General features: G+C 28.5%; 1 protein-coding gene and 1 pseudogene across 2 annotated transcripts; one reads left to right on the forward strand and one right to left on the reverse strand.

The window, feature by feature from the left end:
* Positions 1 to 1,033: 1,033 nt before the first annotated feature.
* Positions 1,034 to 4,479, reverse strand: LOC132949421 (translation machinery-associated protein 16). 2 transcript variants are annotated; one of them, XM_061020300.1, is made up of 5 exons: positions 4,282 to 4,479; positions 3,873 to 3,952; positions 3,390 to 3,530; positions 2,710 to 2,852; positions 1,034 to 1,182 (listed from the first exon to the last, which is right to left on the reverse strand). In XM_061020300.1, exons 1-5 carry the CDS (start codon positions 4,297 to 4,299, stop codon positions 1,067 to 1,069), a joined length of 498 nt encoding a protein of 165 aa, XP_060876283.1. In that variant the 5' UTR covers positions 4,300 to 4,479; the 3' UTR covers positions 1,034 to 1,066. The 2 variants fall into 2 exon arrangements, with proteins under 2 accessions (XP_060876283.1, XP_060876284.1); XM_061020301.1 differs by lacking the exon at positions 4,282 to 4,479 and adding an exon at positions 4,065 to 4,275.
* A 2,830-nt stretch (positions 4,480 to 7,309) lies between these two features.
* On the forward strand, positions 7,310 to 9,462 carry LOC132949128 (beta-galactosidase-like; annotated as a pseudogene).
* Positions 9,463 to 20,004: the final 10,542 nt, after the last annotated feature.

The raw sequence follows: 20,004 nt of genomic DNA on the forward strand, positions 1-20,004 counted from the left end.
TACAACATTTGATATTCACTCTATTTCTCATGTAACGATTTTCTTATTTTGTTGTAATTAAAAAACGTATGACTGTAGATACTTGAAAATTTCACTGAATGTTTATATTAGCATTTTCTATACTGGATAAAATGTTGAAAATAATTTGACTCTTTTTGAGCTGTTTACGGACATTGTCAGTTCTCAATTTTTTTAGTTTTTTTTTCTATAAATATCAATAAAATTTTATTTGTTGGGTAAAAAAGCGTGAACATTTTATGCAAGGCTCCTGATATATTGTTACAATAGCAGTTGAAAAATATTGAAAATACATAGGCACAATTTTTTTTTATAAGCATTTAAAGTTCAAATTTTAACAACATTTATCAAATTCAAAATGTAATAATTATTTTATAGTTAAAAATTTATAAAATGTTCAACTTTTGTAGCTAAGAATTGAAAATTTAAAACAAGGCTCCACGTAAATAGGTTATATATAAATTACTTTATTCACAATAATATCATCAAATATACTTGGTAATATCATAGGTTGACTGGCCGTTTTCGCTCAGAATCATTTTTCTTATACAATGTTATTATATCATTGAATTCAAATTTAACACAATCCATTACATTGACCCACTTGTAACCTACTGTACAGCAGAGCGACATCCACTTACCCACCTTTTTCTTCTTAGTACTGATGTTTTAAAATAATGGGTACTTGTTAGATGCCTGTACTAATTATATATTTCTAAGACTACAAAAACCCATTAGTTTTTGTCAGTGGTTACCAAATGTGTCATTTTAAAGTATAAAATAAAAATAAAAAAAATAGAAAAACTATACCTTATTCAACATAAGAAGCGACCCAGGCGGTGACATGTTTTTGTTAGTGATACTAGTCAGACATACATGTCCATAACACTTCTTAGATTTTAAGTCAAACCAAAAAATAAGCAAATACTTGAGTTCTTTTCCATAACCTCACACATGTTATACCAAATGGGAAAATATTTTAGGAATAATAAAAATCAACAACATTGCTAGTATATAACATGGTAGTATTTTTAATATTTAGGTTTAATTAAATTATATTCAAACAACGAAAGCGAATTATTTTAAAATTTGGTAAATACTTTATGTCACCATCCCATGTGCGCAAATACAGTAATTGACCGGCTTCAAGTATATTTGGCACTTCTAAAAAATATTTGAAACAAATTAAATTAATTATAATATTTTATTATCATAACTATTATCATGACATTTTAAAGATTATTAATATAGCACTATATGACATAATAGTCAGTCATAAACACAGACTTCAAAAAATCATTTAATGCGGTCAACTAAGAGCTGCTTATTTATGAATTAGAAAGTCTAGGCTTTGGATACCCATTGCTTGGATGGTTCAAATCTTACATCACAGGCAGAAAACAATTTGTAAGAAGGGTATCATCCTACATAACTAACATACCGTCAGGCGTTCTTCAAGGAAACCCTAACCTAACCGAGTCCTCTGCTGTTCTCTCTTTTTATAAATTCTCTGTCCCAACACCTTAACAGGGCCAAGTTTCTTCTCTTTGCAGATGACATCAAACTATTTTTGAAAGTTGACTCTACGGCTGACCAGGCTGGTTATAGTGAGCTTAATCTATTTTCAACATGGGTAGATTATCTTGGACTCAAACTAAATCTTGACAAATGTCACTCAATTACCTTTACTAAATCACGTTCACCCTCAAATAGAACATATTCCATCAATGGCTTACTACTTACACAAGTATCTCAAATTAAAGATCTCAGTATTCTTTATATGTCTTCTCTTTTATTTAATCAACACTGAACATTTCACATCAGTGAATTGTCTTTGTTCTCTCTACTTTACATGAGTTCGATCAATTGTTGAGTATAGGGTCGTGGTGTGGAACCTATACCTAACAAGACACCAACATAAGCTAGAACAGGTGCAAAATCGCTTCCTCGCTTACTTGGCATTCGTGAGTAAAATTAATGTGTAAGTCTTGTTTTTGTGGCCGCATATGGTCACCAAAAACTTCACTTTATATGTTACCTTACGGAAATCAAATAGAGCGTGGCCTGGTGGACAAACATTTTTGGACAAACACACTGAATCTGATAAGAACCATTTTGACAAGTAGTATGTAGGGTAAGTAAACCTTACGTGGCGCTTAACCTGTTAATGATGTCGGTACCAGCTATTTATTATGGAGCAAATTTTTAGCTTCTATAAATATACTATATATATTCCAAAATGATAAATTTCTTATTGAAATAAGTACTTAAATAGCTAAATTAAATTTTTCAAGGAATTTTAAAGATTAAATGAAGATTGAGTTAAATATGATTTTTTGCTAAGGCCTTACCAGATACAGATTTCACACGAGTACAAAAAAACATTTATTTGCAACATAAGCCCAATAATGATAAATTGATAACAAAAGCATAATATTTTTAATCACATAAATAGGCATACATTGTCACCAATAGAATCCTCAAGAAATATTTACTTGTTTGTTCAGTTCCTTTTCAAGTTCCATTACACAAATGATTCACATTCAAAGTATATAGTAAATTAAATACTAAATAGTACAATTTTGGCCACCAATATAGATTTTAAACATTTACAATTCACTTATTTATTACTTTTAAACATTAACACATTCCAGAGAAATATTCTTAAATTCAGGTATTCTATACACTTACCAATTCCAGCAGTATTATACTCTTCTCTTTCTCGTTCAATTGTGTGTCTAATGACATCTTCCCGACTAGCAAATCGTCGATTGCCCTTATCTTTATGTCTTGCTTTGATTATACTAGCTTCATGGTCAAAACGATTAAGATACCTAAAATATGAATTATACCATATAAATATTGTATTAATGTTACTATTACATAAAAAAAATAGATTCATTTTTCTAAGTATACCAAAAATTATGTGTATTTTTTACTTCTACTTATTACTAATGATAGCAGATTTAAAAAGCATTTCTGCACAAAAAGGGTACAAATTAGAGATTCAATTTTTATTTAATTACATTTTTGGGTGGGAAGAGGGGGGGGGGGGGTGAATTCTATGTAATGTAAAATTTGGCAATTATTCTTTATTTTTTATGAAACTATTGAACGATTAAAAACATTACATGTTAAACAAAGCTCAATTATAACTAATATATAATTTAAAAGAATTATACATTTTTAACTGCATGTTAACCACTAACATAATCATGCAATTTTTAAAAATGTAATATTCTTAGTATTTAGTTGCATTGCAAAGAATAAAATACCAACTAAATACAAATACAATAAGTATAATAAATCATTTTTAATTATTCTTCCAAACAATCATATTCTTATTAATATTATAAATAATAAATACATACTTTTCAATTAATGATGAGAGAGTTTCCTGAGTATATTGCTCAATTGTGTTATCAATATTATCTCTGAACCAAATTAATTTTTCACATAATGAACTTGGTTTTGCTAAATTAACATACTTCTTTTTGTCCCGAAATGCAATCCTAAAAACCCGACATACAATGTTATGTTGCAATAATTCAATCAATTATATTAATGAAGGATATCATTTCCTAAAGATACTTATTAACCTATTTACTAAATTAATTAATTCTTTGAATAATACTAGATAATAGATATCACTATAATTTTAAATTTTAAGCGACTTGAATAACATAAATTATGTTGTCGCATATTTTGCACTTAAATATTTTTAAATATATTTCCTCATTATTAATGTTAAAAACATTTAAAAATACATTCAAGATATTATTTATAATACCTATGAATTATAATATATATATTTGGTATATATAATTCGATAAACTTAATATTTAGTATTTTACTTGTGTTTAGATTTAATCAATTGCTTTGTCTTTCTACTGTTTGGATGATTTGCATTTAGTACAGTGGTTTTTGGTTTACCCTAAAAATTAAAATAACAATTATTTATGATTATAATCAATACAAATAACATGAATTACAATATTGTTGAAATAATGTATTATATCAAAATTACATTGTAAAAATTAATTTACCATGATTTTATGTAGAAATGTAAAATCTGTATACTGTTTCAAGCTTTAGTAGTAACAAGATTAGGCATAATAACTGTATAAGTATAATAGTATGAAGAACTCACTAAAAGTTATTTTGACATTCGTCATTCACTGTTACCTTACTTTAACTGGCTTAGTTGGCTTACATGCAATTTACAAATTAACTAAAATATAGTATAATACAATACAGACTTACAGTATACAGTATACACATCGCCTATCAGTTTCCCGGTAAGTTGTCACCATAGATAATATAAGAATGGATAGGACATGCCTATACCAGTTCCATATGGGGCCGTGTGCTTTTTTGGGGGAGAGAGGACGTAAAGCGAGAAAGACGATATGGGGCTTTTTAAGGTTATGTGCAAAACTATTTTATTAAATAATAATGAATAACATGATAGTCAGTGTTGTTATATCATGAACTAAGATAGTATATTATATTATCTTAGTTCATGATGAAAACAGATTGTGCACTTAAATGTAAACAAAAAACGGCCTGATATGATCACCGCCAGAATCAATGTGACCATTTCAACGAACTAAAAATATTTGAAACTTGTCATATACTCGTGGCTGGGATGGGGACAGTTGGGTCCCGTGATAAGTAATTATAATTGATAATCTTAATCAATAGGCTCCCCTGATAGTGATAACAGAGTATACGACAAAAATTTATTTGGTACATAATGGAAATAATGTTAATCCAACTCAATACAGTCCGCATATTTTGAAATTCCGCGATTATACGGTCCGGCATAATACGGTTCAAACAATATTTCATAAATAAATATATATATATATATTTATTTATATTTATTTCATATTTCATTTCTACGGTCCGCGACTATACGGTGTACGTAATTTTTTTTCCGCGAGAATACGGTCCGGGATTATACTTTCCAGATTTATACAGTCCGTGACAATACGGTCCGACAGTTTACATTCCGGAATTCTACAGTCCGTGAAAATACTTTCCGAGCTTAAACATGCGTCCATTCTGGTTATCTATTTCAGTTATAGTTCGCATGCCAAATTTAACTATGCGAAACTGGTCCGCAAGTTTATAGACATTTTATTATTCGAATGCATTATCCCACCAGTTCCTCTAGACACAGTGTTTGAGAAGTTATATTTTTTTGGTACCCAATTAAATTACAATATGAATTATTATAAGTTACCTATGTAGGTACTTGTCCAAAACTCGACTACCGGGATTTAAATAAAAAAATGTGATTTATAGGTAATCTATTGGCTATTGATCTATTATAAAATAGAAACTTAACCTACCAATAATATCACGTTTTAACAAAATCGATTTTAGTTTTTGGTGTAACTTTAAGTCAAATGATCGTAGATAGGTACATGCAATTTCCCCTGATTGTTTATAATAGCATTTTCTATACACCACCAAAATATTTTGACTTGTTTTGGCTGTTTCTGGGCATTTTCAGTTTCCATTTTTTTTAGTTTTATTTTCTATAAATGTCAATAAAGTTTTAGAAGTGGGGTCAAAAAGCATGCATATTTAATAAAAGGCTCCTGATATATTGTTACAATAACAGGTGAAATTTTTTAAAATAAATAGGCACAATTTATGAACTTTAAAATTGAAAAATGATATTTCAAATTTAATAGCTAAGGTTTGAAAATTGAAAACAAAGTTCCACGTAAATAGGTTATTCTGTAACCAAAAAATCTAAAAAAATTTTTTAGAAAAAACACAATTTTTCTTATACCTAGTTATTTTATATTTTTATGATCAAATTGGACGAAATTAGATATTTAAACAAAGAAGAACGACTTTAGTTCGTGCTATACCTATTTTAAAAATATTATTCGTGGGTAATTAAAATGACTATTATTATATACAAATATGACAATAAACAAATAATAATAATTCAACTTAACCGTATCTATTCATACGTTGCAGATCACAAAGATTTCTGTAAAAAAACACACAATTTATCAACTGACCATATAGGTACTGAGTATATAAGTTTAATGGATTTATCATTATACCTAATATATTTTGTATCATCTATGATAATCGCCAATAATTATCGACATTCGTCGGAAACGATTAACAATTCTATAATAATTTCGGTGAACAAAAAAAATAAAATGAGCCAACAATAGACGGACAGTTTGTTAAGCAGTAGGTATATATAATATTAAAATATAAGTTTATACCACGAACTCGTACGTTTGAGTGCGTTCGGGTTATTTTCATAAAATAGATACTTTCAAGTTTCAGTTCGGAGTACTTTTTAAACTTGAATTATATATTTATTGTAACCGACAATCTTTTTACTGGATGACGTATCGTCATCTGGTATGTGGTGATGGAGTCACTAGAAAAAATAAAACATGCTGTTTTTACTATCAATGTAGCAAACTCAGGTTCAACTAAAATAGTCGTATGAAAAACTCTCCACTTGTTCGCTAGAATTCCAAACGTGCATTCCACATAACGTCTAGCTCGAGTGAGTCTCATATTAAATATTTTTTTCTTCAAACCTAAATTTTTTCTTGGGTAAGGCCTGAGTAAGTTTTCATGCAAGGCAAATGCCCAACTTTTTACCTAATGGTGACTTTTTGAAGACATTAGGATCTCCTTCATGTCCATAAGCTCCAACGTCTATGGAAAAGAAACAATAGTTCGAATCTACTAAAGCCATCAAAATTATAGAAAAAAAATGCTTGTAATTAAAGTAGTCTGAACCACTTTTTGCCGGATTAATTATTCACATATAACAATTTTTTTTATAAGTATTTTAAGTTCAAATTTTGACAAAATTTAATAACTATTTTGGTAGTTAAAAATGTATACAATTTTCAACTTTCATAGCTAAGGATTGAATTTTTATTTTTTGCAGGTTATATACCTATTACTTTCTACTAATTTGTTTTGTATTAACCATATCAGATGCAAAGACATTTAATATACACTAAAATATATTTGTTATTAAAAATTATGAATCCATGCATATTCAATTACAGATTTGAATTAAATAATTAATTAATTAAAAAAATTACCAAATATGCATTCGAAATATGCACTAAAAATTATGAAATATACATTTTAAGCTAAAAACACAGCAAAATATGCACAGGAAATTAATTTTTATATTACAATATATTAGTTTATGTACTAACTATGTTAATACGTGGTAAACTGTATTAGTTATACACAAATGAAAAAAAAAATAAACTCAGTGAAATTAATTTTATAGTTGGTTTAAATAGTTCGATTGTTTAAATTGTTTTTAGAAAAAAAGTTTGAAAATGTACTGAAATATTTTTTAAATTCCAAAATATGCATTTCAAATACAAAACTATAAAATATGCAAAATAAAAATTGAATTGGTTGATTCAGTAGAACATGAATCAAATTTGTATCCAAGTCAGCATTAAATTAAATAAATAGATAAATATATATATATGCAATTTCATAAACATCCAAACCCTAAATATAATTATTTTAATAATTAATATTACTCACTATAGTCATCTTTTTCTTTTTGATTAAGTCCAGTCCAGTTTTCATTTATACCTTGGGCTACCACAATCCATTCTTGTGTTTTTTTGTCTCGGAGTCTGTATTCTTCACTGGATGTGTCCCAAATGCATGGTCTATTTTGTATTTTGGCTATTAATCTCTCACAATCGATAGCCATATTATTCATATTTTTGGTCATATTAACGGAAAGACAGACGAAACAATAGTAATCCAGTTTTACAAAATAGATGCCCTTCTCGTACCCCGATGAAAACTAATAATAATATTAACATATAGTAAACCCCATCGATGTTGTAAAACAAATGAAAGTAATGTTGGCAATGAATGCTTCGTTTAGCTTTTATATGTTTCACGGAGGTACAAATTTTGGATTCACATCGGGAGCGAATACAAATGACACAAAAGAAAGTATTGGATACTTACCACAGTTGACATCATACGATTATAATGCTCCATTGGATGAAGCTGGAGACCCTACTGAAAAGTATTTCAAAACTAAACAGACACTTGAAGAAGCCGTGAGTTTTAATAACAGTTAACTATCCAATATACATATACAATTTATTAATTAATTATTTTTAAGAAATATGCTGTGACAAACGAGATATCACCAAATCCCGCACCCAAAGGTGCCTATGGAAAATTCTATTTAAGACCTTTGGTTAGCATATTTGAAAAGGTTGCTCAACGTATTAAACCAGTGATCAGTGATATGTTCCTTTACCGTTTGAGGACTTAGATATTAACACTGGTTTTGTAATGTATGAAACAACATTAACAGATGATCAAAAAAATGTTGAAAATCCAGTAAACCTAACTGTGAACACGGTTAGAGATCGAGCAATCATTTACCTGGATCGAGTAGAGTTACATTGCAGTTATAGTTTTAGAAAAATGGGTGTTCAAATTTTTTTTTTAGGTACAAGTGGGTACTATGAATCGGTTGAAAGCTAATATTACAATAAGCTTAAACATTAACCGTACTGTTCAAAACCTTAGCATTTTAATTGAGAATCAGGGTAGGATTAATTTTGAAGACTTTATTGAAGATAGGAAGGTAATAATAGCTGACAATAAATTATTTTATTCATGGTCTGAGACTGAAATAGTATAATTTATAATAGTATACTATAGTATTATAGTATAATATAATGCTTACCAGTTACCATAGAAGTTAATATTTGATAAATTGTATACAGACTGGCGAGTGGTGACATTACCTTTTTAGAAACAAAAGTGGTAATATTTACAATCACTAAATCAGATTGTATTATATTTATTTTAACTACCAACTGAGTATAATTACTGAATTAAAATATTGTATGTAAAATCATACTAATTATATTTTCTAGGGAATTTTTGATCAAGTGATTCTCGGAAATAAAATATTAAGCCCTTGGAAAATGACTGCATATCCTTTGAATGATACATCATGGATTTCTTCAATCAAATCAGTTGAAAACGTCAACAGTGTTAAATTACCAGCATTTTATACAACACAGTTTACATTACCAGTTAACTATACAAAATGTTTAGACACTTATTTGGACACTTCAGGCTGGACAAAGGTGTGTTCTTACAAGTTAATACTGTTAAGTCGACTTGTATTCACATATTTACAATTTAATAAATAATATTCGATATTTACAGGGTGTAGTGTTTTTAAACAATGTAAACCTTGGTCGGTATTGGCCACTTGGTGGACCTCAAGTTACACTTTATGTGCCAGCTCCTTTTTTAAGACCATCACATTATGTCAATACACTAGTGATATTAGAACTTGAAGGTACATCTCAAGATTTGTCCGTGAAATTTGTGGATAAACCTATTCTTGATGGTCCTATAATGACATAGATAAAATGTATGTTATATAATTAATTAAGAAAAATATATTAAAATTATTAAATTTTGATTTATTTTATTTTTATCATATAATAATTATCGTGATTTTAAACTCTGTGTGTCATTCTATAAAACCATCCATTGACAAGCAATAATTCACAGTTCATAACATCAACTAGATAGGGCCCAGCTAGGATACCTACATAATTCAGAAAATTAAAACATATTGTGTATAGCAATGCAATCTAGGTATCTTGCGACGGAAGTGAGTGGATGACACAGTATGGTCTTTGCGTTAGAAGTTTCAAATTGAGTAGGTACCTAGGTATTTTGTTGTTTTTTCAATTTTTATTTACATAATTTTTTCTAGTGATTCCATCACCACATACCAGATGACGATACGTCATCCAGTAAAAAGATTGTCGGTTACAATAAATATATAATTCAAGTTTAAAAAGTACTCCGAACTGAAACTTGAAAGTATCTATTTTATGAAAATAACCCGAACGCACTCAAACGTACGAGTTCGTGGTATAAACTTATATTTTAATATTATATATACCTACTGCTTAACAAACTGTCCGTCTATTGTTGGCTCATTTTATTTTTTTTGTTCACCGAAATTATTATAGAATTGTTAATCGTTTCCGACGAATGTCGATAATTATTGGCGATTATCATAGATGATACAAAATATATTAGGTATAATGATAAATCCATTAAACTTATATACTCAGTACCTATATGGTCAGTTGATAAATTGTGTGTTTTTTTACAGAAATCTTTGTGATCTGCAACGTATGAATAGATACGGTTAAGTTGAATTATTATTATTTGTTTATTGTCATATTTGTATATAATAATAGTCATTTTAATTACCCACGAATAATATTTTTAAAATAGGTATAGCACGAACTAAAGTCGTTCTTCTTTGTTTAAATATCTAATTTCGTCCAATTTGATCATAAAAATATAAAATAACTAGGTATAAGAAAAATTGTGTTTTTTCTAAAAAATTTTTTTAGATTTTTTGGTTACAGAATAACCTATTTACGTGGAACTTTGTTTTCAATTTTCAAACCTTAGCTATTAAATTTGAAATATCATTTTTCAATTTTAAAGTTCATAAATTGTGCCTATTTATTTTAAAAAATTTCACCTGTTATTGTAACAATATATCAGGAGCCTTTTATTAAATATGCATGCTTTTTGACCCCACTTCTAAAACTTTATTGACATTTATAGAAAATAAAACTAAAAAAAATGGAAACTGAAAATGCCCACAAACAGCCAAAACAAGTCAAAATATTTTGGTGGTGTATAGAAAATGCTATTATAAACAATCAGGGGAAATTGCATGTACCTATCTACGATCATTTGACTTAAAGTTACACCAAAAACTAAAATCGATTTTGTTAAAACGTGATATTATTGGTAGGTTAAGTTTCTATTTTATAATAGATCAATAGCCAATAGATTACCTATAAATCACATTTTTTTATTTAAATCCCGGTAGTCGAGTTTTGGACAAGTACCTACATAGGTAACTTATAATAATTCATATTGTAATTTAATTGGGTACCAAAAAAATATAACTTCTCAAACACTGTGTCTAGAGGAACTGGTGGGATAATGCATTCGAATAATAAAATGTCTATAAACTTGCGGACCAGTTTCGCATAGTTAAATTTGGCATGCGAACTATAACTGAAATAGATAACCAGAATAGGTACATTGCTGATCACAAAGTACTTTCTGTAAAAGTACATACGGTTTAATATTTATCAATAGACTGTATACATAGATACTTAGTATAACATAAAGTTCTATGGATTTATCATAGTAAATAATATATTTTATAATATCTATGGCAATCGTCAATTGTCGACATTCGTCGGCGACGATAAACAATTTTAATAATTTCAGTGAACAAATAAGTAATAAGCCATCAATATAGACCGACAGTTATGAGCCGTATACATTATAATGTAAGTTTTAACACAAACTCACACATTTCGTTATGATCAGGTATTCAGGTTATTTTTATAAAATATTTTGATACTTTCAAGTTTCAGTTCAGAGCGAGATGAAGATGGATAAAGATAGTTTCTTCGGCGACGGCGGCACTCTAGCTAGGTTTCACCGGAAGAGTCGAAGCTTACGCGTAAGTTTGTTTTCATATTATTACTATTTTACATTTTCTTTTTAGACTTAAATTAAATATTTATTGCCACGGACAATCTGTTAACTGGGTTACGTAGAAGCATTTATAAGTTTAATCCCAAAAGCGCAATGTATAAAATACGCGAGACCGTCTTCGTTTCACCACGCCAAGTTTAATACGCAACATTTTGCATGTTATACTATACGCCGGGTATCACCTTATAGGTTTGCGCGAAGTATTTAAAACAATATAATGTTATTAATCTTTATATTTTATATTTTTATACACATAAATACATTATACACCTCATATATTTTATTAGCATACTTACACCTTTTTTAGTGTAGTTTGTACCCTAGATGGCTATAGATATAGGTATTAAATGTCTTGTAATTAATTATTAATTTCATTATAATATAATATAACAATACACTTTAAATTAAATTAGTTGTTATCAAGACAGACAGTCTTAAAACAAACTCTTTTCTGGACGATTTCAAAACGGATTATGCTTAAAAAAATTGCACAGTTGTCGTAGCAGTCAGTTGCTAGATCAACCCGTGTGGCCGCGTGACGTAAAATAGAAATTATTCTTGTTTTTTTAAATAATTTTTTCTTAGACTTAGAGTTTTAGAAATCTAGTTGGTATTATGGTATTTGGCTTTATGTTAACTCTAAAATCCAGTCATCACATTTTTATTTAATAATTCATAAAATACAATATACTCTTATAAAAAAATTCTTGTGCTTCTGATATCTATTCACCACCTTAATCAATAATTAAATTGATAAACTAAAATAATAATTTAAATAATACCTATATCATATTATTATAATTCAAATTCAAAATTATAAACTATTTTGGTTTTATTGTCATATCAAATTTCAATAAACAAATTGTTCCTTAACACGGAACTCTTTGATATAAAAAGTTGCATTATATTATATCCGTGGATTCATCATATTGACGTACCTAGTATAATATCTATGTCATTTATTTATTTATCTATGGCAAATCTCAAAGTCGTTACAGAAGACACAGTCGATTAAAAATTCTAAAATTTCAATAAGCAAAGAAAATATGAGCAAAAAACTTACTGCGTTTCGTACAATTTTATTTTTCATAAATTACAATATTCTAAGTTTTGTAATCTGGAGCGTTTCCTCATGGGCGTCGCAGTTCACACACGTCACGGATTCCGCCGAAAGAGTCGATAATTAAAGTAAGTTTGTTTTTATATTCTTTTGGGGCTTAAATTTACTTTTAAGACTTAAAATAAATATTTAATGTCACGAAAAATGTGCTATCCAAGTGCTGTATGCGCATATTTTAGTTCCGAACCAGAAATGTATAAAATACGCGAGATATAAACGTCGTCGTCGTTTTTCCAGTCCCTGTTCGTAGAATAATTATAATTAATAGGAGCTTACCTATATAAGGTACTTAATATACCTATATATGTTTTGCTTTAATTTATAGAAATATATGTTATAGCTTATAACTGATAATAGTCATAAGATACAATTTTAATTAATAACTGTTAATTTTTTTTTCCAAATACAACGTTATTATAAGTTATAGGTAGGTAACTATTAATTTAGTGTCACATACTTAACTTCTATTGTTCACCTAATATCTATATTCTATATCATAGGGATTAGGGACGTATAACCAAGTACAAATAAAAGTAATATTCACGGAATGGTCAACTGCAGCCTATCCTGACGTGTGCGCACTTATGAATAATGTATCTACTCATATACTCGTATAGGTATATACATATACCTATATATAAATAGTGTAATACTACATACACGAATGTGTTACCTTTTATGTCCCTAAAAGTTCAACAGTTATGATTAAATTTATTTATTTTTTACATATAGGTAGGTTACATTACAAGACTCTAATTAAAATCACATTTACTTTTATTTTTTCGAACACAATGTTTCAAAAATTATTAATTAATATATAATTTATTGGTATAGTATTAAATAAATTAATGAAATAGAACAAACAAACCTACTATAATTATTAGTAATAATAATATATCCATGGATAAATTATTAAAATACAAAACGAACAAACGAAAAACGATTCTGAGCAAAGACATCGTTAACTAATAAATAATATTGATATTAAAGTAATTTATTTTACTATTAGGCATTAGTACCTACAATATAGTAGGTTAAAGTCATTTTTGCCCAAAAAATTACATTTGAAATGCAAAGAATTCGTTTCATATATTATCAACGAATTGAAAAATGAAATTAGAACATTTATATGGGTTGAAGTCAATTTTATAAAAACTTATTAAAAAAAAATTAAATACAATTAAATAAAGGTAATTTTTTTTACTTATATTTCTATTTTTTACGTACCCATTATGTTCGATACTATAATTATTCAGTTTTCAGCTATAGAAAACAACACTTAAAATATTAAATAGCATCTGGTTGACTGATGTGCTATAATGAAACTCAAAATATAACGAATACACTACCTATACGTCTATCTAAATTCTATTTTATATTCGTTTAAATAGGACTTTTAATTTTTCTGGACGTTTTATTAAGCTTTGTAATATAAGCGCTTTAAATCGTATTTTTAAGGAATTTTTTCTTGTTTTTAATGCATTTAAATCCACGTCCTATTTATAACTTAACGTTATATATTATTTACGGTTGCATTCAAAAACCGCACACTTTTGATTTTGACCCTAAAAAGGTCAATAGCCAAAAACCGCACAGCTTATCGGTCATTGTATAACAAATTACCGTACATTTATAGTGGGTTAAAACCGCACACTATTTTTATTGAAAATAGTGAAAAGATAAGATTATAAGATATGTACAATTCAATAATCAAGTCTTTAGTTGTCACTCGTTATTAGTCGATCTCGAGTCGGTTAGTGTACCTACTACGTCTATATAGTGTTAAAACGTTAATATTTTTAATTATTTTATTATGGATTTTAAAATTATTGAAAGTAATGAAGGGGGCAAGTGCTTATTACTTGACGATTTTAAATACAGAAAATTTAGAGTCAATATTAGTGGAAATGTGGTTTGGCGGTGTTATATTAAAAATTGTACATCCACGGTTACAACATGCAGCCAATTCAAGAATATACTAAAAATTAATGTGTTTCAATTTTGGGAAGAATTTTTACGTTACGGAGATCGTATAAAGTTTTTAAAAAACGTAGGCAGTCGGTTTCAGCTAATCAAACTTTGAAATTTTAAAATTTTTTTCAAATTAATATTTAAAATTGTTGAATATACCTATACATTTTTTTCAAATAAATATTTTAAATTTTTAAATATATACAACTGTGCGGTTTTTGGATACGAAAATTTTTAAAATTGTGCGGTTTTAACCTATTAATTGTGTGCGGTTTTGTCCTGTATTTTATCATAAGTGTGCGGTTTTTGAAGTCAACGGTATTCACCAATCGATTAGTGTACACAATAAAAAATATATTATTATTGATGGGTTAATAGGTTGATAACTATTATGTAGGTAGGTACAGTTTTGTATGTTAAATGTAACGTTCTTAATTCAAAAAGTAGCTAAATGAGTCAAATGATTTTGTCAAGGGGGGGGGGGGAGGAGGATATGGCTGATTTTTCAACATGCACAATTATTTAAAGTGTTCATAACCTCCTATGCTACTCTAAGGAGAAGTGATACAATTTCGTAAGAGAGGGGGTGAGGGGAGGGGGCGTTAAAATGTTTAAAAAAACACGAATTTATTTAGTTATTTTGTTATTTAGGTAATACATATTAATTAATAGATATTTCTTAATTTTTTTTTTTTATTATTTTTTTTGAAACATTATTTTTAAGTATTGGGATCAATAAAACTATTTTTATTTAATTACTATTTTATATCAATTAGAATTTGTTAATAAACCAAGTAATAAATAAATGGTTACCAAGTAAAAAAACCGTTATCTATATAATTGTAAATTTGAATTCAATTTACCGCATAGAAACTGTAATACTCACATATTTCGTTCCATTCTGGTTATTAAGCTAGGTGCCTATTTTTATAAATGTCATTAATCTCAATACTTCCAGACTGAACTTTTGGATCGGAGATATGCATTTTCCTTGGCGGAGATGCACAGCTCTGACACTAGACAATATTATACACTCGAAGGTAACGCGTTTCGCCGGAAGAATAAATAATTACGTAAGTTTTGTCCTTCTACTCTGTTGTCTTACTTAATGTAAATATTTATTGTCAGACAAACTTATATACTCGCTAAGCGTAGAGTAGTTTTTAAAATCCAGTTGTTATAGGTGTACAAAAATTAAGATATTATGAAAAATACCTTAAATTATAACACTTTGCCTACAACTGTTAATTTATTGTTATAGTAGAATAATTTTTAAAATTTGAAATCAATGATTAGGCAATGCTTTTATAAGTAGGAAGGTAGGTTTTTATACCTACCTAATAAAATAAGAAAATACATAATGATTAATGTTATTTAATATGATTTGTAAGTACATAGCAGATTATACCTACCACTTAGTGACGATTATTTTTGTCTTATACGTTCTTCGTAATTCCGTTACGTCACGATAGTTTTAGTTTTCGTTAAATGTGAAACATACATTTTCTACGCATACGGGATACGGGCATTAAACATTTGGGTTTTAAGAGAACACCTCAAACGTACGTTTTATTTTGGGGGTTTTACGGGATATACCTATAGGAAATTTTCTTCAAATTTTCACATTTCACTATTTGATATTGTGATATTATTTGTACCTAGGTTAAGTTTCTGTTCTATAATCGATCGATAGGGGTTACCTAGGTATATCACATTCTTTAATTTAAATTCTGGTAGTCGAGTATTGGACAAGTACCTACGTAACTTATAATTCGTATCGTAATTTAATTACTAAAGAAATATAATTTGAAATATAATTAAAATTTTTTGGCATGCGACCAACAACTGGGGGCTTGTTCTGGAAAATTTAAATGGTCTAATAAGGTTCATCTCATTATTTGAATTAAATTAATTTTTAAGCGATTGTTGTGTTAATCAATTTTTTAATTTATTTCATTCAACACACTCGTCTCAGTTTTCTAGTACCTCTAGATTTCTCACAAAATTCATATCGATCATCTCACAGCTTTCATATTCAAAACCAAAAAAATATGTATTTTTATCTTATTTCAATCTTTTTCATCGAACACCAGAATATATGACAGATCATAAAGATACTAGTATTGTATACTAGATAAGTTTCAATTAGCGAGATGTAGAGAGAGATGGAGACGGATGAAGATAGCTGTTTCTTCGACGACAGCGTGTGCTGCAGTACAGCTAGGTTTCACTGAAAGAGTCGATGTTTATGCGTAAGTTTATTTTCATATTATTTTGGTGCTTACATTTACTTACTTTTTAGACTTGAATTAAATTTTTATTGTCACGGAAAATCTGTTAACTCAGTAACGTAGAAGCATATACGTTTACTACTACCTACCAAAGGCGCAATGTATAATAATAATAAATTATACGCCAGTCCGAACAATCCAAACGCTGTCTTACTCGTAGTCGAGTTCTAGTTGATAAACTAGAACTTGTGAATAAATGTAATTTTGTTAGGTATAAAAATAAAACTAATAAATCCTTGAATACAACATTTAAAAATACAAACTCTGTGTAATAAAAATTAATATTAGGTATTTATTGGTAGGTTTATATAATATCTGTAGACTGTAACGCATAGGTCATTAGAATATTGTAGAACATTTTACTGCATAAGATGCGTGTTATTTCAGAAATGGTATTCGTCAGTGAAAATTTTCAAACTGGGAATAATATTATATCATATTATGCAGATTGAAATGTGTGAACGTTTCAGTGCTTCGAAGACTAAGTTTCGTAGCAGATTTTGATTCCGTCACGGGGTATGTATTTTCTTATTTCTCAGTAGGTTTTTTTTTATTATTGTTAATTGATCAAAGGATGTATTGCCCGAAATTTTTCAATATTTGTATTGTAATTATACTGGTATAACACTATTCCGGCTATCAATAAAGTCGTGTTAAAAATTAGAAAATTGGCGAGGTATGTTATTTTTTTAAGTAATTCTTTCGAGTAGGGAATTCGCTCAATGATATTTAAATATTTTCACCGATAATCAAGTACGATGACTTGTAGGTAACTAGAGACTGAGTGAATAGGAATTAGGAAGTGTGTGATATGGCGAAGATAAGGAAATGGGTCAACAGGATTTCAGAATGTTTGGTGTATGAAAGGAAAAGATGAAAAAGAAATGTAAGGTTAGGGTAGGTAAGTGGAGTGAGGGTAGCAGATATGAGAATAATAAGTTAGGTGTTAAGGTACAGAAGAGGATAGAATAAGAAATTAATTAATTAAGGGTAGTGTACACATTGTAGTGAAAACAAGAGAGAATAGGTTTAGGTGGTTCGGTCACTGTATGATAAGAGATAGCGAGAGTGGCTATAGAAGTTAATTTAGGGGAGAAATGATGGACGAGAAGACTGAAGAAGAGATGGATAGACAGAATACCGATCATATGGAGGTGTGGAATGAGAGTGGCTGAACCTGTATATAGCTGTGACAGACGGGGGAAGAAAAAGTGTAAAGGTAGAATAGTTATGTTAACAATGCCGAATACGTAGGAAAAGATCTTCAATTGCAAAGACCCTATTGACTCTTTGGCTTCAACTAACCATAGGTTTACCTAACTAACCTTCTTATGACTCATTAGGACACTTTGAATAAAAAGATCCTGAGTTGCAGGTTGCCGAACTTAAGTGTTTGATTATCAAGTTGATCCTTTGATTGTTGACACCATGGATAGTCCACGCCTATGTTAAATACATTGCAGGCCGCGTTCCCGGAGGGGAAGGCAATTGAGGCTCCTTTATATTGATAGTAGATACTCGATATAGGTATACTTTATTTGGCCTCAATTGTTCCCCTCGAAGACCGCTGATAAGACCATTATGTCCTATCCATATCTTTATTATCTATGATGGAGCCATACCCAGCTCACTCGTGTAAACTTGTTGCTGGTTGGGATGTCAGCGCACTATTTGTTTTCCATCTTTGACCCACACGTAGCATACCAAATGTACGATTAAGAAAACACTAAAATGATTGGGTCAGAGAGAGAAATAAATGGTGCGCTAAAAATCTGACATCCTCTTAAGTGTTATCAAGTTGAAGAAGCAGTTGATTGTTGACAATTTGACATTTAACATTAATTGTGGTAGGTATTATGATTGGACAAAAGTAATTAGCAGGGCTGTGAATTTAATGCAATGAAAAAGTGTTAAATATTTGCCTGCATGTATGCACTAAAAACAGGCAAATATATGCATTGAAATATTCAAAAATATTCAAAATAATAAAATATTCAAAAAAATACTGAATGAAAACGTTTTTATTAAAAATTTTTTAAATTAATAAATAATAATTCAAATTGGTTTACTCAAAAAATTCTTTATTTACACACTTGGTAGGTAGGTATGTAGGTAGGTAACGGATGAACCGAAAATATAAAAACATTTTAAGAAAATAAGCATAAATACGAAGAAATCATGAAAACATGCAATTATATTAACTAACCAGAAAAAAAGCATATTGGTAACGGTGTTGTAATAATAGAGATCTCCCCAAAATAGTTCAAACAAATCATAAAAGCCAACTGTAATAAATATTAATTTATGAAAAAGTATATTAAAAAGCATTATTATTATAAATGAAACAAAACTATCAACTATAGACCGTGAAATAATATTGGTATTTCTATGTTTTTAGCTCCATAATTTCTGTTAAAATATTAGGAAAATGTATTAAGTACCGTAAAAGTGCTAAATTTGAGTTATTACTTAAAATATTATATTCATAATAAATTATAATAGAAGGTTAGGTACTGTTATTCCACATACTTATTATAGTTTAATTTAACTACAACATTCTAGTAGAGTCTGATAAAATTTGGTTCCACGACTTTGATCATACAAACTTTAAATACTAAACTATATGGGTCTGAAATTTAGTTTATATAGATCTAAATAATCCAAAACATATATTGCTTCAAAATATAAAAATAAAGTGTCTTGTTTTGTAGTAGGTAGGTAACTATCAAAAAAAAAACTAAAAAAAAATCATACTTGAAATCTATGTATAATATGCGTATATTGTAATAAATGTTCAAATGTTTACTATAGTACATTATAAAAAATTAACTTAAGTTCAATATAATATAATTATAACAGGTGTTCAAATAAACATTTCATACCACAAATGTTGTTAATTCACACAGTCTCTCTTCAATTTTAAATTTTTCTTCAAATCATCTACAAAATATAAATGTTTAGTAAATTGGAAGA

This window comes from Metopolophium dirhodum, chromosome 7 (assembly GCF_019925205.1).
Source record: "Metopolophium dirhodum isolate CAU chromosome 7, ASM1992520v1, whole genome shotgun sequence".
In the NCBI taxonomy this organism is placed as follows: Eukaryota; Metazoa; Arthropoda; class Insecta; order Hemiptera; family Aphididae; genus Metopolophium; species Metopolophium dirhodum.